At 47.0% G+C, this 20426-nt stretch overlaps 1 protein-coding gene across 2 annotated transcripts in view; it reads right to left on the reverse strand.

Annotated features, from left to right (window-relative positions):
* PLXNA4 (plexin A4) overlaps positions 1–20426 on the reverse strand; it is a 487488-nt gene that overhangs the window by 160717 nt on the left and 306345 nt on the right. For both annotated transcript variants that reach the window (XM_069586982.1, XM_069586983.1), the window contains exon 4: positions 15088–15219. In XM_069586982.1, the coding sequence (XP_069443083.1) occupies positions 15088–15219 (132 nt within the window). The remainder of the gene's footprint in view (positions 1–15087; positions 15220–20426) is intronic.

Genomic DNA, 20426 nt, shown 5'->3' on the forward strand with positions numbered 1-20426 from the left:
GGATTCTTTGGTGTTTTTGTGGTTTTGGGGAGGCAATCAGTAGAGGTTAGTGAGTGGCTCTAACCAGTGTGTTTAACCGTGGGGGCTTCTGTTCATTGCTCTAATTTATTTCTTTGTTTTCATGGCAGAATAAACTCCAAATTCCAGGGGTCAACTAGGCGCCTTCCACCAGCCCATGTGTGGCCAAAAAAAAAAAAAAGCTTGGTGTCATCAATCAATGCCAAATAGTTAATAATGACTAGCCTTCTTGCTAATGGCCTGAGGCAGGGGTCCTCGGGCATCAAAGGTTCTAGCCGAAAGATGTGCAGGCAGCTGCATGGGGAGGATGGAGCATTTCTGCTGGCCACTTTCAAGGGTGTATCCACCCAGGCTCAGCTCTTTAAGAAGGCAGTAATTAGTTTTACTCCCTTCGGTGCACACGGTGAATGCAGCAGAATCCGGCATTTGGAGAGCCATTAGAGTCTTGACTCACCTCAGGTTTATGTCTATAACTGAGAAATATCAAGATTACAAGGCATCTCAGAGGTTATGTTCAGTTCCCACAGAAAGAAAAGAAACTTTCAAGTGTCAGGGCCCCAGGCAAAAAACAGGCCACTGCAAATAAAAGCTGATCAGGACTCAGCTGGCCCTGAACCACACAGTATCTCTTGCAAACTACAGGTGGTGAGGACAGCTGCTAAACAGTCAGCTTCTAGATGGCATTGATGTCTTTCGCATCTTTGTATGTTCCCAGCATGGGGACCTACACACAGGTTTACAGGGACAAATATTTCCAGACCTGTTTGTGTATTGTGGTCATCTGGACAGTGTTTCCCACCTGGGGAGTGGTGGCATGCAGTGAGGCTGGGGATGGAGTGCAGGTGGGCTAACATTTTGATCTTTCCAGCCCTTGGGGCAGCTGGAAAATGCCTGGAGGAGACGTGTCCTCCAGAGTCTGGTTCCCTCTGGTCATGGGGGGACCTCCAGCACCCTAGAGAGCTGTGCAAATAAATTTATTTGCCATGTGTACCGTAATAATCCTAAAGGAAATCAACCCTGATTATTCATTGGAAGGACTGATGCTGAAGCTGAAGCACCAATACTTTGGCCACCTGATGCAAAGAGCCAACTCACTGGAAAAGACCCTGATGCTGGGAAAGACCAAAGGCAAAAGGAGAAGGGGTGCCAGAGGATGAGATGGATAGATAGCATCACCAACTCAAAGGACATGAATATGAGCAATCTCTGGGAGATAGTGGAGGTCAGGTAAGCCTGGCATGCTGCAGTTCATGGGGTCACAGAAGAGCTGGACACGACTTAGCGACTGAATGAAAAAACCTTAATAAAATAACAGATTGGAAAGAATGGATCTGGTGCACGAATGAGAAAACAGAGGCTCAGAAGTCTAGACTCACATCAGGCCAAGCTTTGCTTCCACTTCCAGTTAGCCTTACTCTGTGTCCAATGCCTGCCTACCAGCCCACAGCTGTCACACCAAACTGTTAACAAACAGCTGTCGAAGCCAAACTGTTGGAACTGAGAAATCGCTTGACTAAAAACTAGTGAAGGAGCAGATGATGTCATTAGCAAGGCTTGAAATGTGAGCCAGAAGTTCAGAGCTGAAGTCAACTTCCTGCCAGTGTATGCCAGTCATTCTCATTCTCCCCTAGGCCAGCGTGTTCATTCCAACCAGGACTCCAGGACTGCCGGCAACTGATATGTTTTATGTTGCAACCCAGGGCACACACATACAGGCACATATATAGTCTTACAGATAGCACTTATCCTTACTATGTTTGATGGACACTGTTCTATTTGATTTTCGTCTATTCCATTTAAAAAAACGTTCTGGTCATGACCCTTTAAATTGATTCCGTGACCCACTAAATTGATTTCTCGACCCACTAATGTGTCATGACCAGCAGTTTGGAAAACGCTGGCCTGACCCCATTCTAGCTCTGCCTCCCTCCCCAGAGAGGGGAACGTGGAAGGTAGATGTGGAGAAGAGTGAGATAAGAGATTGGGATAAATAAGGAAGACGGTGGGAGGAATGTCGAAAATAGGATAAAGGAAAGAATGGGGATGAAATGAGACAAAGAAATGAGAGGTAACTGGAGACATGATGAGAAAAGACCAACTCCGGACTGGTTTCTGTCTATGTAATGATTCTCACCGGGCTTCCCTGGTGGCTCAGTGGTAAAGAATCTGCCTGCAGTGCAGAAGACACAGGAGGTGTGGGTTCAGTCCCAGGACCGGGAAGATCCCTGGGAGGAGCGCATGGCAGCGCACTCCAGTATTCTTGCCTGGACAATCCCATGGACAGGAGCCTGGTGGGCTGTGGTCCACGGAGCCACAAAAAGTCAGACACGACTGACGCAACTAAGCACAAGCACACACACAGTGATCCTCAAGCCCCACGGTCATTCTGACCATTCTGATGCAAGAACTGTCCCCCTCATCTTTCACTGCCCAGCCATGGTAATGCTATCTGCTTATCTGAAGATTTTCTCATCTGTCAGCATCATCTCAAACGCCTTACTGCTGCTCCCACAGGGAATTCTCAATCTGCTGTTCAGGGATCCTGGCCCTAGAAAGATCTAGAAGGCATTGGGCAAATTACGAGGAATAAAGGAACTGACCACAGGGACTCCACCCACATGGATGCACCAACTCACAGAAGACTCTGTGAGCTTCTGAGCTGGGTCTAAACAAACAAACTCTTGGGTACAAAGGAGGCTGGTTTAAAAGGTAACAGGAAAGTGAATATCAGAGGTTGAGATGAGGATAATTTATGAAACAGCTGCGACTTTACACACTCCAGTGACCAGTGGGTCTCTAAAGAGTCTTGATTGCATACCCATAGTAAAAAACAGTTTTTGAGCATGCACTTACAAAGCTCATATATTTCTTTACAAAGAATACTTATTAACATCATTGCATTATTACAAAATGAGGAAATAATGAAATGAGATAAAGATAAAATACCATATTAGTTTTTATTTTCTATTATTAATGAATGACACAAACATTTTACTATCACCATGAAAATTATTATGAATGATGGTGAGACTGATGTGTTGGGGTTGCCTCCATTGCTTTCGAAAATACTTGTTTAGCGCTTTGTGATATGGGGTTTTGAGGTCTAGGGTTCAGCTTATTTCAACATGGCTGTCATAACAACAACAAAAAGACGCTTCGCGTATACACAGAGATGCGAAAAGTGCATTGCTGGCTATGCTGACTAAATCAAGATATATATATATATATATATATATATATATATATATATATCTTCAGTTTCATGAACCAATTATGTGAAGATTCTTGTTGAAATTCAGCTAATAGATTTCCACCTTTTCTGATGTCAATCAACGGTTCTTTTAACTAATAGGAAGATGCAAAATTTTTATATTTTTTAACAAATGGGTCAAAACTCTCAGAAACTATTTAGAAGATTTTTAAGCAAGTTGAAGATTCTATTTTCAAGTATTTAAAGCACGGAGATATGAGTTTTTTAAGTGTCATATTTCCTCATTATCAAATCTTATAAAGGTGAAAATATTTCCAAACATCCTTTTTCTCTTCCCATATGGTCTCTCCTTACCCTAAATGCTTTCTGAAAGTAGTTACTTTCTAAATCATTGTTAACACACTGCCTTTATATTGAGGGGGCAGATGAACTGTTTAAGTTTTCAAAGTCATCAGCAAAGTGGTATAGGTCTGACAGCTGCTTGTCAGAACTGAAAAGGTCAGGAAATGTAGAACATTTTGATTCTTTTAAAAGAAAAATCTTTACATTTCCATAACCAGAAAACCTCTATGTTCTACAAAATAAATTTTCATGCTCACTCTCAGCTCATTGCAAAATACTGTAGATTCTATTTAAAGGATTTTTTTAAACAATATTGACAGTATCAGTTGCATGTACAAATTTTCTGTCATATATGTGAAACTGAATCAGTCAGTAAGACTGCCAGTGTCTACCACTGGGAGAGGTAAGCCCCTCCACATACCTCCATGCCTTCCAGACACATAAATGGCTGATGTATAGACCAAGGCAGGAAAATGGCACACAGTATTCACTGTATATTCAAAGAGCAAAGCCTAATTTCCTATTTTAAATAAAAAATAAGTAGATGCTCTAATCATTTCTTCCCATGCACCATCTGACCATTCTTAGCACCATTTAACATCAAACTATACTTTCAGACCACTACAATAAAGGGAAAAAAAAAAGGGCACCACATGTTGAGAGCTTGGTCTTTGGTGTTCTGGAGCAAGTATTAGTTGCTCAGTTGTGTCCAATTCTGTGATCCTGTGGACTGTAGCCTGGCAGGCTCCTCTGTCCATGGAATTCTCCAGGCGAGAATACCAGAGTGGGTTGCCATTCCCTTCTCCAGGGAATCTTCCTGACTCAGGGACTGAACCCTGGTCTCTTGCATTGCAAGCAGATTCTTCATCATCTGAGCCGCCAGGGAAGCCCCCATACTTAAATGATTTGTCTCCTCTAAATCATTGTGAATTGGGGAATGGCAGGTTATCAGCATTATTGAATTATTGAAGACAGACTAATAAAGATCTGAGAACAATGGCTCCTACATTAGGAACCCTCTGAAAAGATGCAAAGTGGTAGAATCTATGAATCTCAGGTGAGAACAGTATACATCTGAATGGTGACAGTAGGCAAGAGGCAGAACGTTAATAATTTTAATAAAATTGGTGACTTTCAGAGAACAATGAATTGAGGATTAAGGCTGGGGCTAAGTTCAGAGTTGAAGAGGGCAGAAGGAACCTAGGATGGAGGAGAGATGGTCCTGGGAGTACTTATGAGCAAAGAGAGTCCAGGGGACAATGAGGTGCAGTGAACTGGAAGGAGAGAATCTTAGCCCCAAAGTCTAGCTGTGATTTTAAGGCTCAGATCAAAAGAACCCTCCTTTCCCAAACTCAGAAGAGTGAAGACCAAAATTCCAGTCTGTGCCTGGGAATGAAACAGTGCAGAGGATGAGACCAGTGCCAGGCCTAGAGCCAGGCAAACAGCTTGAGAGAAACCCAGAAAAGCTGGGAAAAGATAACAATGAAGTCTTTCCCAGTGAAAGTTCCATCCTGAGTGCTCGTGGTTAAGTGAATTTTGTGGTCAAAGGAGTCTGGGAGACACGATGTCCTAAATTTGCCAGCGCTCCCCTAGCTTGGAGATTTAGCACACCGATGCTCTAAGAAATGCTACCGTCAAGACATCTGCTTACTCATTGCTGTTTAGTTATTAAGTCACGTCCAACTCTTTTGTGATGTCATGGATTGTATAGCCCACCAGGCTCCTCTGTCCATGGGATTTCCCAGGCAAGAATACTCCAAATGCATTAGACCAAAGAAGGCTTGTTTTTATTTTTCAATATCCTGAAAAACTTTGGCTGAGGATGAAATCTGGGGAACCCTGGACTAGCTGATGTTTGAAGTGGCACCGAGGCAAGGGACATGTGGGAGAACCTGTGGACATGTCCCACGTCACGTGTGTACTGCTCATCTCCTGAGACTCCCTCGTCTTAATGAGAGTGAGCGCTTATCACCAAGTCATGTGGACTAAAGGGGGCTGCAGGGAAGTAGGATTTCCCCTGAGGGGTCTCTCCTCCTACCCTGAAGGACCCACAGATGTGAGTGGTGACCCCCTTCCAAGGTGACATCTCAAGGAAGCAAGTTGTGCACGAATAGGCCACTACTGCAGCCTCAGTGCCTTAGATTCAGGCTAGGAGCCCATGGAGGCTACCTTGGTTTTCTCTCTGCTATTTTAGGCACCAAAAAATGGGCCTCACAGGTCTTGGAGAAGACAAGAGTGAGCATATGAATGAGGGAAGCAAAAATATTATAGGTGGAAATCATTTCAATAAAATATAGGCACCCTTCTAATAGAAAATATTAATAATAAAGATGAAAGCTAAGAGTTGTTGAGCCCTTGTTAAGTGCCAGGCATCACTCAGTCAGTGGGCACTAGCCCTTCCCTGTGTTACTGCTGAGAAAAATGAAATACCCAGAGGTTAAATAATTTTCTCAAAGTAATATAGGTAGAAAGTGGCAGAGCCAAGACCGGAAATCAGGACCGGTGGTTCTGGCTCATGCTGTGGACACCCTCAAGCCACTCAGAAGGTACTAGAATGCCTTCCGCACCAGCACTGAACCCTGTCTGAGGATGATATACCTATTTCTCTACTCCATTGTTTTGCACAACTTTCTTTAAATATCCAGACAGTCTCTTCCTCAACCATCATACATTCCCATGAAATGATTGCATTGTCTCTGAGTCAGTTTCAAATTCACGTCTCCATTGTCTCCATGTAATACTTGAAAGGCAATTACAAGACAGATCAGATATAATTCTACTATTTGTAATTTCTACTTTTATACCTATACTGTGTTTAGCAAAGTCATGTGACATCACTAATGCCAACTAGTCCTCTCAAACAATGGCACAAATTAACACGCGTCTATTTACTTTCGAAAACTTCTCATCAATATTCAAACTGAGCACACAACTCACTTAAGGATCCAGTATTTCTCTTTTTCTGCAGAACTTCAAGCACAACTCAGATCAGTTCTCACTGAACTTAACCACTTCCGTTCAGATGCTATCCATGGAGGAAGGGGAGAGGGGTGGGATTGTAGGGGATGGTTTCCGTCTGCACCCACCCTGGGTTAGGGAATGGGGTGCCTGTGGAGTTGAGGCTTGTCTTGGGACACATACCCTGAGCTCTGTCTCTAGACCAGAGTCCTCGCGATACCCACCTAAGCTGCAAGGAGAGTGTGTCCTTTGGGCTAATATCCACCTTCTCCAGGACCCCAAATGCACAGGGCTTCCCAGGTGGTGCTAGTGGTAAAGAACTCACCTGCCAAGGCAGGAGACATAAGAGGTGGAGGTTTGACCCCTGTGTCAGGAAGACCCCCTGGAGGAGGGCATGGCAACCCACTCCAGTGATTTTGCCTGGAGAATCTCATGGACAGAGGAGCCTGGTGGGCTACAGTCCACGGGGTCACAAAGAACTGGACATGACTGAAGTGACTTAGCACACACACTGTGGTTCTAAGGCAACCCCAGCAGTTGGAGACCTTTCTTTTCAACATCCTGTAAGCTGGAGTTTGCACCCATCTCACTCCCACAGAGCTTCCAGAACATACTGTGCTCTGCTTTTCTCTATTCTGCACAGTGCCTGGCCCTACACTGGGCATACAGTAGGCACTCAATAAACACACATGGAGAGATACCTGAAAGGTGGCAGAGACGCAGCCCCTGCCCCTGTCTGCCCATACTGTGGAGTCTCTGCACGTGCTGCTGAGTGGGATGTTACAGGTCGTTGCCTTTACGACAGTACTTCAAGTGCCTGAAATAACGGGGACCCTGGCACCGAGTGGAGTTCAGGATCAGAGGGCTGCCGGGCGTTCCCCTAATCACCTGGCCCTCAGGTTTCCTGTCTTTCCTCCCACTCCGCCCCCTCTCTGCCCACCTCTGCCCTCCCTCTAGTACAGGCTCTTCTTTAGTTCAGGGCACAGAGAAGGAGAACAAACCATTTTCCTGTCTGCCCTAGAGGTCCTGACAGGTGAGGAGCCAGAAGCTATTCAGATGCCCAGTCTGTGATGACCTCAAGCTCTGTGGGGCTGGACTCAAAACTAAATGCCTTCCCTGAGGCTTCCCAGGTGGCGCTAGTGGTAAAGAACCCCCCTGCCAGTTCAGGAGACATAAGAAGTGAGGGTTCAGTCCCTGGGTCGGGAAGATCCCCTGGAGGAGGAAATGGCCACCCACTCCAGTATTCCTGCCTGGAGAATCCTATGGACAGAGGAGCCTGGCGGGCTACACTCCATGGGGTCACAAAGAGTCATATACAGCTGAAGTGACTTAGCATGCATGTACAAGCAGAAGCAGTTATGAAGATAACCCTGCCAGGCCCTTCGCAGGGATGCAGCTCTATCTAACTGGGATGGGAGACCCCAGGCCCCCAGCCCTCAGTCTCCTGGTGCTAACAGATATGAAGAGGGGGTGCTCAGGCTTTTCTGGGGGATTCTAAAGGGTATTGGGGGGTGCCCAGGGATTGTGGGGGGCTGGTGGCTGAAGGTGAACTAGCTTTTAGCCACCAAAGGTTAAGTGGTTCGTCTGGGTGTTCCTAAGAGTATTAGTAATAATAGTAATAACAATAGTGATACCGCCCACGCCCGACACTTTCCGTGTATTACCTTTAGTCCTAAAAGCCCTGAAAGCTGGTTATTATCATTTGTGCTTTCTGCATGAAGACACTGAAGCACAAACTCTGCTTGAGTGACTTGCTCCGGGGAGCAGAGCAGATGAGCTCTGAGCGTCAGGGTGAAGCCCCATCTACATGACCTATTCCTTATCGTCCCAGCGTCTCCATCTCGCACACATTTCTGCCTGCCAGGCACCCCCATGATCATCTAACATTCGCCAGGCCACTGTCATTCTTTCCCTCTCACGGAGGCTGCTGAATTTGACTCTATTCAGATGTTAGAGGGTTTTACACTTTCTATGAGTGTCCCCCTCAGACGCAAGTCTGTTGGAAAAGGAGTGTGGGGTTAGGGTGCTTTGCTGCGCACTCCCCTTATGGGGTGTCCTGGCTGTGTCTAGAGCTCTGTGTACCCCCAGGATGTTCTAGAATAGAAAGGGGCTCTTGTCCCAATGTGCACTGGACTGGGAGAATAAACAAACCAAGGGCCCTTCTTCACGCAGCAGCGGGGGGGTTCTGAGTTCTTTTATTTTTGTTTATTTATTTGGCTGCACCAGGCCTTAGTTGCATCATGTGACATCTTTAGTTATGGTATGTGGGATCTAGTTCCCTGACCAGGGATTGAACCCAAGGCTCTTGCAGTGGGGTCGCAAAGTCTTAGCCACCGGACCACCACCACAGAAGTCCTGGTTCTGAGTTCTTATCATCACCCGCAGCGTCCCAATCAGCTCACCCCACCCCAGCAAGCCTTTTCGATTTCGAAAGCTTGTTTTGGTGGCCAAGGATTGGGATGCAGAACTGTCCTGCTGGGAAGATTAGGAGATGAAGAGGACTCTCGCCCCCTTCGAGAGCTCCACGGTCCTCATTGGAAGCGGGGTCCGGAGCAGACCTTGCAGTAGGAGCTGAGCTGTGTTCTAACTTGGCTCCTCTGCCAACCTGCTGTGTGACTCTAAACAAGCTGTTTACCTCTCTGGGCTTCAGTCTGCTCATGAATCAGAGACAAAGGCAGCAGGAGAGAGCTGGGCCTGAGAAGCCTTGGGGGCTTTTCTGGTCCTAAGGTTTTATGGCGCGATGGAGAATTCAGCTACCAGCGCCGGAGTGTCTAACCTGGAGCAGGAAGTCATCTCCCCTGCCCAGGTCCCTCCCAGGGAGTTGTTCTGCCATGCTTTCAAGATGAATGAATCGATTGATTGGGGGCTGATTTGGGGTTTTCGTTGGTGTGTGCAAGCTCTCTCTAGTTGCTGTGAGCTGGGGCTCCTCTCCATTTGCGGTGCATGGGCTTGTCATCGCGATGGCTTCTCTTGCGGCTGAACGTGGGCTCTAGGGCAGGGGGCTTCAGTAGCTATGGTGCACGGGCTTAGTCCCATGGCATGTGGGCTCTTCCTGGACCAGGGACTGAACCCGTATCTTCTGCATTAGCACAAGAACTCTTAACCCCTAGACCACCAGGGAAGTCCAGGTTCTGCCTTTATTAGAAGGAAGGGAGAAGTGGAACATCTCAGTCGATGCTGCCCAGGATCCTTTGGGAACAGCTTCAGACAAGTGGGAAGGTGTCCACCTGAGTGAAACTGGGGGAAACGGGGCAACCGCTCTTCTCTTTTTGTGAATGCCTGCAGTGGCTCACGGGCTATCACTTGCTCTCAGACCTGCACTTCAAGCCCACTCTCCCAGGAGCTATTGGGAACAGCCCTGTCTGGGTGCCAGGAGCAAACGTCCAAATGGCCTCGTCAGAGTGTCAGCCATCCAAATGCAAACTGGAGCAGACAGTTCGGCCCTGCGGGGGCGGGGACCCAGCACCAAGGGAGGGAAATCATTCTTACAGGAGGCCTCACCGTGGACCCCAGGACTGCACTTGTATGAGACCAAGGTCCATGGACCTCTGAGCTTGTCAGACTTCATGCCGGCTAGTCTCAGAACATCCCAGGAGGCAGGTGGGGGCAGGGAGGGACACTGAGGCACAGAGGGGCAATAATGGTCTGCTTATCACACAGAGGGTCCTCGGCAGAAGCACCACCCAGAGAGGGTGCGAGTCCCAAGGGGTGTGAGCCTTGAACCCCAGTATCACCTTCCCCTGAGCCAAGTTTCCTTCTGAAACTCACAACATGGTAAAAATCATTTACAAAGCATCCTTTCCCCAAAGCCCTCTCTTCCACCGCGTGTTCTTCACCATCTCTCCGTTTCACAGGCAAAGAGCATGAACAGAAATACAGAAAACACAGAAGGGGATAGGGGTCCTCCACAGGCCCCTTCGCTTTGATGTCTTTGCTCTCTGGGAAGCCTTCTCTGATCACTGTGCTTTTTAAATTTAAGACTTTCACCCTGAGCAGTCCTCCTGAATTCCCTTACCCTGCTCCCTGGCATGTATTACCTGATAATCTACTATAGGACTTTTTAGCAGGCTGATTCTTCTTGATTGTTTCCTCTTGCTGAAACCACAAGCTCCTAAAGTCAAGGATATTTATGCTTCTTCACTTTTGAATCCCCAGTGCTTGAGCTCGTGTTCAGCACATCGCAGTTGCCTAGTTGAGTGAACAAATGAATGAGGCCTGGGTGATTCATCACAAAGCAAGAAGGCCTTCACTGCTTCCCTACCGGATTATGATGGAGACAAATGGACAGAGTACGGTGGACCCCTGCCTGGCCCTGCTTTCCTAGGTAACTCCGACCACAGGTGGACCCACCTCCTCAGCCCCTGAAGGCATCCGTATCCTGGCCCACAGCTAGGACTGGAGTGCCACTGGCTTACGAGAGGGACAGGCTGTGATGTCCCCAGGCACCTGAAGCTGACCCACTGTCAACGGGAGTCAGTAAAACAAAGAGCTCCATGAGAGACGGCTTTGGCCCAAACACAACTGAAAATGTATCTCATGAGCAGAAACGTGTGTTCAAGGTCCCCGGCTCTCCGGCAGGGGAGAGGTGGAGTGTGGCTGGCAGGGATGCTGAAATTTACTGAGAAATCTGCCACTTGCTCTGAGGCTATCAAGGAAGACACTTTCCTGGTGGGGGTAATAGCTGCTTCTCCTCCCCGTAGGGGGTCGCTCCAGGGTACCTGAGGACAGCCACCAGCTCTGCCACCTCGGCTCTTCGAGCGTCTGCCTCACTGACACTTCTTCTCACTTCCCTCCCATCAGTTTGGCAGGTTTTTATCGCACTGGTTTCAGCGTATATAGACGCTCCCTGGGGAGGGCAGCAGTTGCAGTGAATATATCACATACATTCACACAGACTGATGGAGATGCACAGAGTCAGACACAGGGGAAGGTGTGTGTGTGCACACACACACATACACACACACACACCCTAGGGAGATACCCATAGTCATGCAGAAGAAAGGAGAGAGACAGAGACATAATTCAGCCCAGCAAGAGACAGGTAGACCTTGACAAAATGACACCGATACCTAGCAGGGTGCATTCAACCACTCCCAAAAAAAGTGTACATGGAAGGCAGCCCTTGCTGGACAAGAAATAAAGGGAACTCATCTCTCCATGACAACAGAAACAATATCTGGCTATGGAATTATTCCGCTTGCAAATAACTGTAATAGTAGCTCCATTACTCTCATCACTCAGGAAATTCCAAAGATTGTGGTAATTCTGCACCATACATAAGGTGGAGACCAAGTACGTTTTTCTTATTTTAAATCACAATATCACAATCAGGAATATTACGTATGGCTAGCACACGAGATGTATGATATTATTATTTAAGAGATCAAGTAGGCTATTTAAGTTTAACCAGCAAGTTTTTACAAGAGAAAACACAAAGGAAAAAATAGTTCAGAACAGGGCAAAAGTCATGGCAGTGATAAACACAGGGCTGAAGTTTGCTGGGGGTGGGGGGTGGTTTCCTTTATCCAAAGTGTAGTCTTTTCATCAATTACCTAAGTTCAAACTTAGGAATTAAGCAATAAATCGTTTGTATCAGTCCTTCTCTCTTCTAACTCTGGCTCAGTGAAGACACTGGGAGCTCATTCATTCATTCATCAGAATACCTATAAAGGGTTTAAAGTTGATGTTTAGAAGGAGGAAGACAAAGAACTGTCCTCCATCTGCTGACAGTCTGGTAGGAGGGAAAAATCAAAGTCATCACTTTGAGCTATGTTCCTTCTATGCCTATTTTCTGGACACTCTTTTTTAAAAAAAAAACCATAAATGGATATTGAATTTTGTCCAAAACTTTCTCTGCAACTATTGAGATGATCATATGGCTTTAGCTTTCAATTCATTAAAGTGATTATCCTTCAATTAAAAATAGATAAATAAGAAAGTCATCATGACTCAGAGAAGAGCTACCATAGAGGTGCAAACCCCGGGTCAGGAACAGCTCAGTGGAGAATGTGGCAAAAGAGCTAAGCTTTAAGGGACAATAAAATATTAACCAGATGAGAAACTGAAGCCCATATTAGGCAGAGCCGACATCAGTGTCATCAGCCCATACCCTGAGCCTGGAGTCCCGGCCTGCAAAGTTTTCCAATCCTTCATGATTCACTCACTTGATGCCCTGGGGCCTGCTGTATCTCCAGCTGTATTTACCAGGCTGCTCATGTGCCATCAGAGCTGCAGGTTGTGAGTTCTTGATTTGCTCTCCACTAGGACTGGATCCCTGCTCAGGAGCCTGCCTTGAGCTTGACCTGTGCTCCACCCTTCACAGATCACCCAGAATCTTGATGCCCAACTCCACACGCAGCCAGTTCCACACACTCCTGGTGCAATGTCGTAAGAATAAGAGCCTCTACTTATCGAGTCCTTACTCTGTGCCAGGCTTGATTCATGTTGATTACACGCATTACATCATTTGATCCATGGAACCACACTCCTGGATTTTATCATTACCTCCATGTGCCAGCTGAGAACAAGGAAGCTTACAAAGCTTAACAGCTCCTGAGATCAGAGTTAGCAAATGGCAGGACCATGGTTTATGATCAGATATCCTGAAAACAAGGCCTGGCTATTTACCCGTCTTGCTACCTTACCACTCCCCACTGAAAATCTGCAACCCCAGTGGATTGTTGGCCCAGATATCAGGGCCTTGGTGCTATGATTTGCGTGGCAGCCACCCCTTCTCCATGAGAAGCAGCGCCATGATGGATGAAGGCCTTGACTCCATCTATTCCTGCCTTCTTCCCAAAGTGCCCATAATCCAGCACTCCCAGCAGGCCTTGCAGGTCAAGCCTAAACGGGTGCTGACCACTAACTGTGCCCTCAGGGAATCAGGACAGCTGAGGTCAAGAAGCTCAAATCCCAAGGCACCTATCAGAGGGGGCTCCACGCAGCTTTTGTATTTTCTTCTTTGGAAGTCTTTAAGTCTCAGGTTCAGAAACCCTGGCTTTCCGGTGATGTAAGAAATCCTACAGCCTTCAATGCCTGTAGAGGTCTTGGGTCTTTTCTGAAGAATTCATTCCACAGAGGAAAGCTACTTCCTCTCAGCATCCAGGGCCTTGGAGGTACGCAGGGAGGGAGAGTGTAGGCCCCACCAGAAGGGAATAAGGAATGAAAGCAAAGGAGCAGCTTCATATGGGTCCTGACTCCTGGAATAAAATGCTCCCTGCTCATCCCCATCTCAGGCCATTCCCCGGCCATGGCAGCCTCAACCAGGACACCACAATGAGTCCCACTGTGGCTGAATGGGGGGCCCCACACCCCGAGAAGATGTCATCGAGTTCTGGGGGAGGGTGGAGCTGCTGTGGGCTCCCAAGGCATAATGCACAACCCTGTGGGTGGCATAATGTGGTATTTATCTCCCCCACTATGCAGAGAGGGAACAATCCAGACTCTGTCAGCAAGGTCCTCTGGGGAGTCCAGGCCTCGCTAATGAAGATGAATAAGATGAGGATCTGCCTTGGCTGCTCAGAGCTAATGTATACATATTCATGGGCTGGGAGGACAGCTCCCAGGATGACCCATCCTCCAGAGAGGCAATGGAGGCATGGCAGTGCAAAGCCATGCTTGGGGTGGGGCTTTTCCTGCAGGGTGGGACACTCTGTGAATTAGGGTACCACAGGACATAGCCTTAAATGGACCAGATTTCCAAAGCAAAATTGATTCCTCTGCCTGCTGCAAACTTATGAGTCCTGATCTAAGCTCAGGGACCCCTGAAGAACTGAGTTCTTAGCTGAGTTCCAGAAGTAACTCCAGCTTTGCCATTTCCTACTCCACCTCAGCTAATAGCCATCCCCACACCGTATTTGTTCTGCCTGGCATGGCCTCATGGAATTTGCTGGAGGTTTCATGTTAGAGTTCTTGCTGCTGTTGTTCAATCACCCAGTCCTGTCTGACTCTTTGTGACCGCACAGACTGCAGCATGCCAGGCCTCCCTGTCCCTCACCATCTCCCAGAGCTTGCCCAAGTTCATGGCTATTGCATCGGTGATACATCTTATCACACAAAGGCTCAGGACACATGCCTCAGCATCTCATTTCACACACATAGACCTTTTCAGAATCTCCATCCATCTGACTCTTTCATGAGCTGCCTGCAACTATTTTGGGGGGGTGACAAATCCTTGCCCACCATAGAACTCCAGGGTCCATGATGGTGACCTTGGCAGGAGATTATACAGGGTGTAGGAAAATCTAGGCCAGAAACTTGAGCATCCATACTGCGTTTCTTCAAAAGAGGGCAAGTGTTGGCCCTGCCCCTGGACACACCATCACTCTGAAGTCAGTGGATTTGTCTTTGACTCATGGATATTTTGATACCTGAACGATTTCATTCCCTGTTTCTGGTGCACTCAGCCTCCATCCCTAGGCAGCAGAACAGAAAGGATACACACTGAGCCCAATAAATCAAACCCCCTCTCTGCAGCCAGCCTCCTGTAGGTTTCCACAGAGCCACAGGCTAGTCTTTAGCGGCAAGATGAATGTCTGGCAGAGCGCAGAGAGCCTTACCTGCCTTTCCGACATGATGTAGAGCTGCTCCCGGTCCTTGGAGAAGGCCATGTCCCGGAGCACGGGGCCGGGCTCCACCACCTGCACCGTCTCATACTGCAGGGCGTTGCCCCAGGGCCCGTCTACCCGGATCTGTGGATGAGAGGAAGAAGAGAGTTCAGATGTGAGTTCAGATCCTGAGCCGCCGTATGTCCAGCCTCAGCCGGGAGCTTCCCTCCTCATGGGCAAGGGAGGGGCCGTGAGCGCAGTGAAGTGAAGTGAAAGTCGCTCAGTTGTGTCCGACTCTTTGTGATCCCGTGGACTGTCCAGTGGAATTCTCCAGACCAGAATACTGGAGTGGGCAGCTTTTCTCTTCTCCAGGGGCTCTTCCCAACCCAGGGATCAAACCCGGGTCTCCCGCATTGCAGGCGGATTCTTTACCAACTGAACCATCAGGAAAGGCAAAACAGAGGCGCATGCCAAGCAGGGGCCTCTCGTGGGGAATGGCCAAGAGACCGGGTGGGGATAGTGGGGGGTGGGGGGTGGGGATAGTGGGGGGTGGAGGGGGGGAGGCGAAACCAGGCTGCACTTGGAACCTGGTGTTCTTCTCTCTGGCTCACTATGCCTTAGGCTCACAACTTTGACCCTCGCTTGCGTATCTTTGGATAAGAGGGTGGGGCTGATGTGGGGGAAGAGGAATCTGGGGATGAGGCAAATGGGAAAACTGATGCTGCTTCAGATCAGAGCATCACTCTACAACAGAAAGGCAGCATTATTAGCTACATTTGTTAGCAGAACAAATTTGGATGTAAAGATGTGGGCTGATTCTTTGAAACTGGTAGCCAGGATCACTGCTGGCCTTCGAGGAGAAGCCGGAACCCCAGAAGATTCACACCACATGGGCTTATTCTGTCTATGAACCCACTGGCTTATGCTTCAGATTCTGGAATAGATGTAGGGTCCCCAAATCCCCTAGAGTTTCTATTTATGTCCCCAGTGAAGGGCATGTGGGCATTCCAGGAAAATGTGTTTTGGGCATGAGTCATTCTATCTTCCAAGAACACTTAACAGACTAGGTCATCTCTGGGCCATCTAACAGTCCTTCCTGGAACTGCTGGAACAATGTGAAGACCATGAGGAAAGGCTTTTGCCCACATTCCCCAAGGCTGAGGACAAGTCTAGAAAAGACGGGACTTTCCCAATGCCACCCACCCCCTGATTCAAGGTGCTGGCCCAGGTCTTCAGGATCATCACCAGTGTGAGCTCATAGATTTGCCATGATTATTGATGAGCACTAATATTTCCATCCACATAAGTTGGGATCAAACATTACCATCCATGCAATAATGTAGGAAGGTGAGGAGAATGCCAGAGGTAGATGGGAAAAAGTAATAGCTAGGAGATCACCAAACTTGATTAGATGCCATTTGTACAAGTCTCTATAAGATAATGTGGTGTAATTTTAGAAATTTCAATAACAAAACTAAAAGAAAAAAATAATATTCCAAATTATTGGAAAATTATTCCAAAAATAATATTCCCATTATATATTCATTTTTAATTTTAATGGGTAATTCTTAACCTTTTATGAGCTCAAGGAGAATGGCAGAGCTATTCAGAGGAATTAAGTTACAGAAAGAACACCATATTAATGCCATCTGATAACACCAATTCATCCGAAAGTCTGCCGTCTCTCATTTCTGTTAAATTCACTGAACTCTGACACCAGGGTGGTGTGTGACATATGTATTTGATTTGGGATTTGTGCTAGCCTTTTTGCTTGTCTTCCTCTTAAGCACAATTTTTCAGCCCTTCCTAGACATCAGGTACTGGGAGATGATTTTACATATGATTCCTTATTGATATAATCTTCTCAAGAGCTTTTTTGTCCTGGCTTGCATGGCCCCTCCAGGATCCATTCCAACCTCTCTCACCTTTTAGGTGGGACTGGACCCACCCCCTGCTTCCTGGGTTGGCCTTCGATGGACAGAAACAAATCGGTTTAATCTCACTCTCTGGCCACAGCGGTGGAGAGAAAGCAGACCCAAGCCATTCAACACTTGCAATTAGAGCGAAGCAAGGACTATGTCTTGTGACAGGGGAAGAAAGCACCTCCCCTCACCCTTCATAAGATCAAAGAAACAGGTAGCTCCCAGAACTATTAGCAACCCTCTTGTTCTTATGAACGGGGTGGGGGTGCTGGAGCCAGGGAAGGTCAGGGACAGAGATGAAAAGCATTGGTTTTGGGTGATGTCCCTGAGCCACTGAATCAAAATAGCCCTGAAGGCTATCATGTGTCCAGGACTTTCTAGCTACTCAGGATATTTCCTTATTGTTAAAGCAACAGAAAGGTTTTCTGCAATATCTAATGATATGTTCTGATAGAATAGACGGGGAAAACGGGACACAGTGCATTAAATAACTGCCCTGAGCTATCAAATCTGACAAATGAATGAGGATCCAGTCTGACCCTGGAATGCGTAGTTTTCCTGCCACTCCAGTTATGTGAGGGACATTGTTCCTTGATAAGGTTCACATTTACTTTCTGGGGATACTACCAAAGGCAGGGGCTTCTGGTATGTACAAACTCCAGAGGCTTTCGCCAGTCATTTCCAATTTTGAAGCTGAAACACTTGTGCTTGACAGATATTTATTTTTAAAATGAAGAAATGAATGAAGTTCAGACTCTTCTTTGCAGATTTCCCATTAAGCTCAGGAAAACAACAACAACAACAACAACAAAAAAAAACTAGTGAATGAATTAAGAAGAGACATGCTTAGCTGCTAAAATCCAAATGCCTGGGAATCCAGTAGCCCTCCTCCTTCTGTCCCCACCCCCAAGCCACCAAATGTCCACCCTGAGCAGATCTTTCCTTAATCTGAATGAAATGGGAGCTCATGCAAAACCAATTGGGATTACCACCCAAGTCTGACCGCGCGGTGATGGCCTTGGCCTCCAGCCCAGCCAGGCTGCCTCTCCAGCTGTGAATCACCCTTGGAGCAGCAGCACAAGAGTGATCCTGTGCAGCCTGGCTGGGCTCCAGCCCCTTAAGGCTGCCAGCAGGAGCCGGCACCCCTCGGGGATGCTGGCAGAAAGGAGTCCCCTCTAGTGCCCTGTGTTATGATCCCCGAGGGAAACTGGATTCAGTGCCTAAGTGACTGTCTTTATCATTTGGCTCCACCTTCCCTGCTCTTTAGGATGAGGTGATGGGCTGGACATCAGAAGAACCTAGCAGAACTGGGCAGGGACAGAGGCGTGGACCAGGGAGCACTAATGGGGCAAGTTTTTCCAGGCCTGGAGAGGCAAGGCATGGGGCAGTGGGCCCCACCCTTGCCCACTCCTCCAGGGCAGGAAACCAGTAATTGAAAAGGTGGTTATTCCCTTCACATCACCCCACCCAATCCACACTACTTGTTTCAGGAAACAGAAAGGAAAGCATCCGTTCAACCCATCTGCTGAAAGAGTCTCACACAAGACATGGATAACAGGAGTTTGTGATGGGATGTGCTGAATGATGGACAATTTGATGGACAGCCATCAAATTTAGGTAGGCTGGACTAGCTGCTGGCTCTTGGGCAACAAGAACTGCTAGCAACTTAGTGGCTGCTACGTGTCAGGCATGATGGAAGGCATTCTACATGGATTTATCTTCTCATTGAAACCTCATGACTCCATGAAGCCTTAATACTATTCCATTTACAGGAATAATAAGGCACAGAGAGGTTTTAATACCTTGTTCATGGTCACCCCTGCTGAAGTCTGACCAATTCCAGAGTCCACTCTTCAATGCACTTACATAGTATACCAACACAAGTTGAGCCAGGTCCTACTGCGTCTGTAAACCTGCATCTCTTCTAGGAGTGAAAGTTGTTAATGGTAAACAAGCATCACCCCAGGAGTGCTGGAGGAACCATGTCTATCTTCCGCAGTCCTTTTGGGAAAGAATCATGCATATGAATGAAAAAGACGCTGTCGTAAATTTTCAAAATAACGATCCCTTATATTTTTGTTTTAGACCTTGCTGAGAATGTTATTCTTAAATAACACTGTCTCATCTGATGGCTGAAAAATGTTTATGATGTTGACTGCCAGCATAATCATTCTCGTTTTACCAATGAAAAAACTGAGATGGGGGCTGTTTTGGGCCTTTTCTGAAATTCAGTGATAAATTAATGACAGTCAGGACTAGAACCCAGGTCTCCTGATTCCTAGCTCAGAACTTGCAGTTGAGTTATTTAGATTTTCTCTGAGCCTTTGACAAGCTTCCACATGAAAAGGTTTTAAAAATAATGAGTCTCCATGGGACTTTGGGCAGTTTGGCCATGGAGAGAACCAACTTAGAGATAGAAAAAAACACATTTCTACATGGAGAAGTGGGAACTGGGGGACTCGCCAAGCAGTAGTGTTATGACTGGTCTTATTTACTATTTTTTATAAATGGTCTGGAGCAGGGAGCAGGAACATTTACAGCTGATCCTAAGCTCTTTGGAATAGGAAGAAGGCCCATGATGGAAATGAGCTACAGAAAGATGGTGCCTCCTCTGTAGGACCTGAGGGTGGGGGTGGGGGGGGGGGAGGGAAGGGGGAGGAGCTATAATTGAGCGAATAGACCTGGGTCGTCAAGTCTTACAGTGGCAGGGATCATGCTTGATGTACCCAACGCTGCAGCCCCAATGCCTAGCACAAGACCCAAGGCACGATTGGTGCTCAGTAAGTAGTCACTGACAGATGTGGTGAGAATATGGAAAAAGGAACCCTTGTACACTATTGGTAGTGTGTAAATTGGTATAGCCACTGAGGAAAACACTAAGGTAGCTTCTCAAAAAGTTAAAAACAGACCTGCCATTTGATCCAGCAATTCCACTCCTGGGTATACACACAAAGGAAATAAAATCAGTATCTCAAAGAGACGTCTGCCCACCCATGTTCATTTCAGCATTGCTCACAATAGCCAAGATATGGAAACAACCTAAATATCTATCAAGGAATGAATGGATTTTAAAAATGTGATTATATATATGTAGTTCAGTCTTAAAATAGAAATTTGGCCATTTTCAACGACATCAGTGAATCTGGAGAACATTTATGCAAACTGAAATCAACACAGAAAGACAAAATATTGCACAGTCTTGCTTATATGTGGGATCTAAAATAGTCAGACTCTTTGAAGAAGAGCGTAGAATGGTGGGAGGGGGAAACAGGGAGATGTTGGTCAAGGCATGGGCTTCCCAGGTGGTGCTGATGGTAAAGAACCTGCCTGCCAAGCAGGAGACAGAAGAGACGCAGGTTAGATCCCTGGGTCGGGAAGATCCTCTGGAGAAGGGAATGGCTGCCCACTCCAGTATTTTTGCCTGGAGAA

The sequence above is a fragment of the Ovis canadensis genome, chromosome 4, assembly GCF_042477335.2.
Source record: "Ovis canadensis isolate MfBH-ARS-UI-01 breed Bighorn chromosome 4, ARS-UI_OviCan_v2, whole genome shotgun sequence".
Classification (NCBI taxonomy): Eukaryota; Metazoa; Chordata; class Mammalia; order Artiodactyla; family Bovidae; genus Ovis; species Ovis canadensis.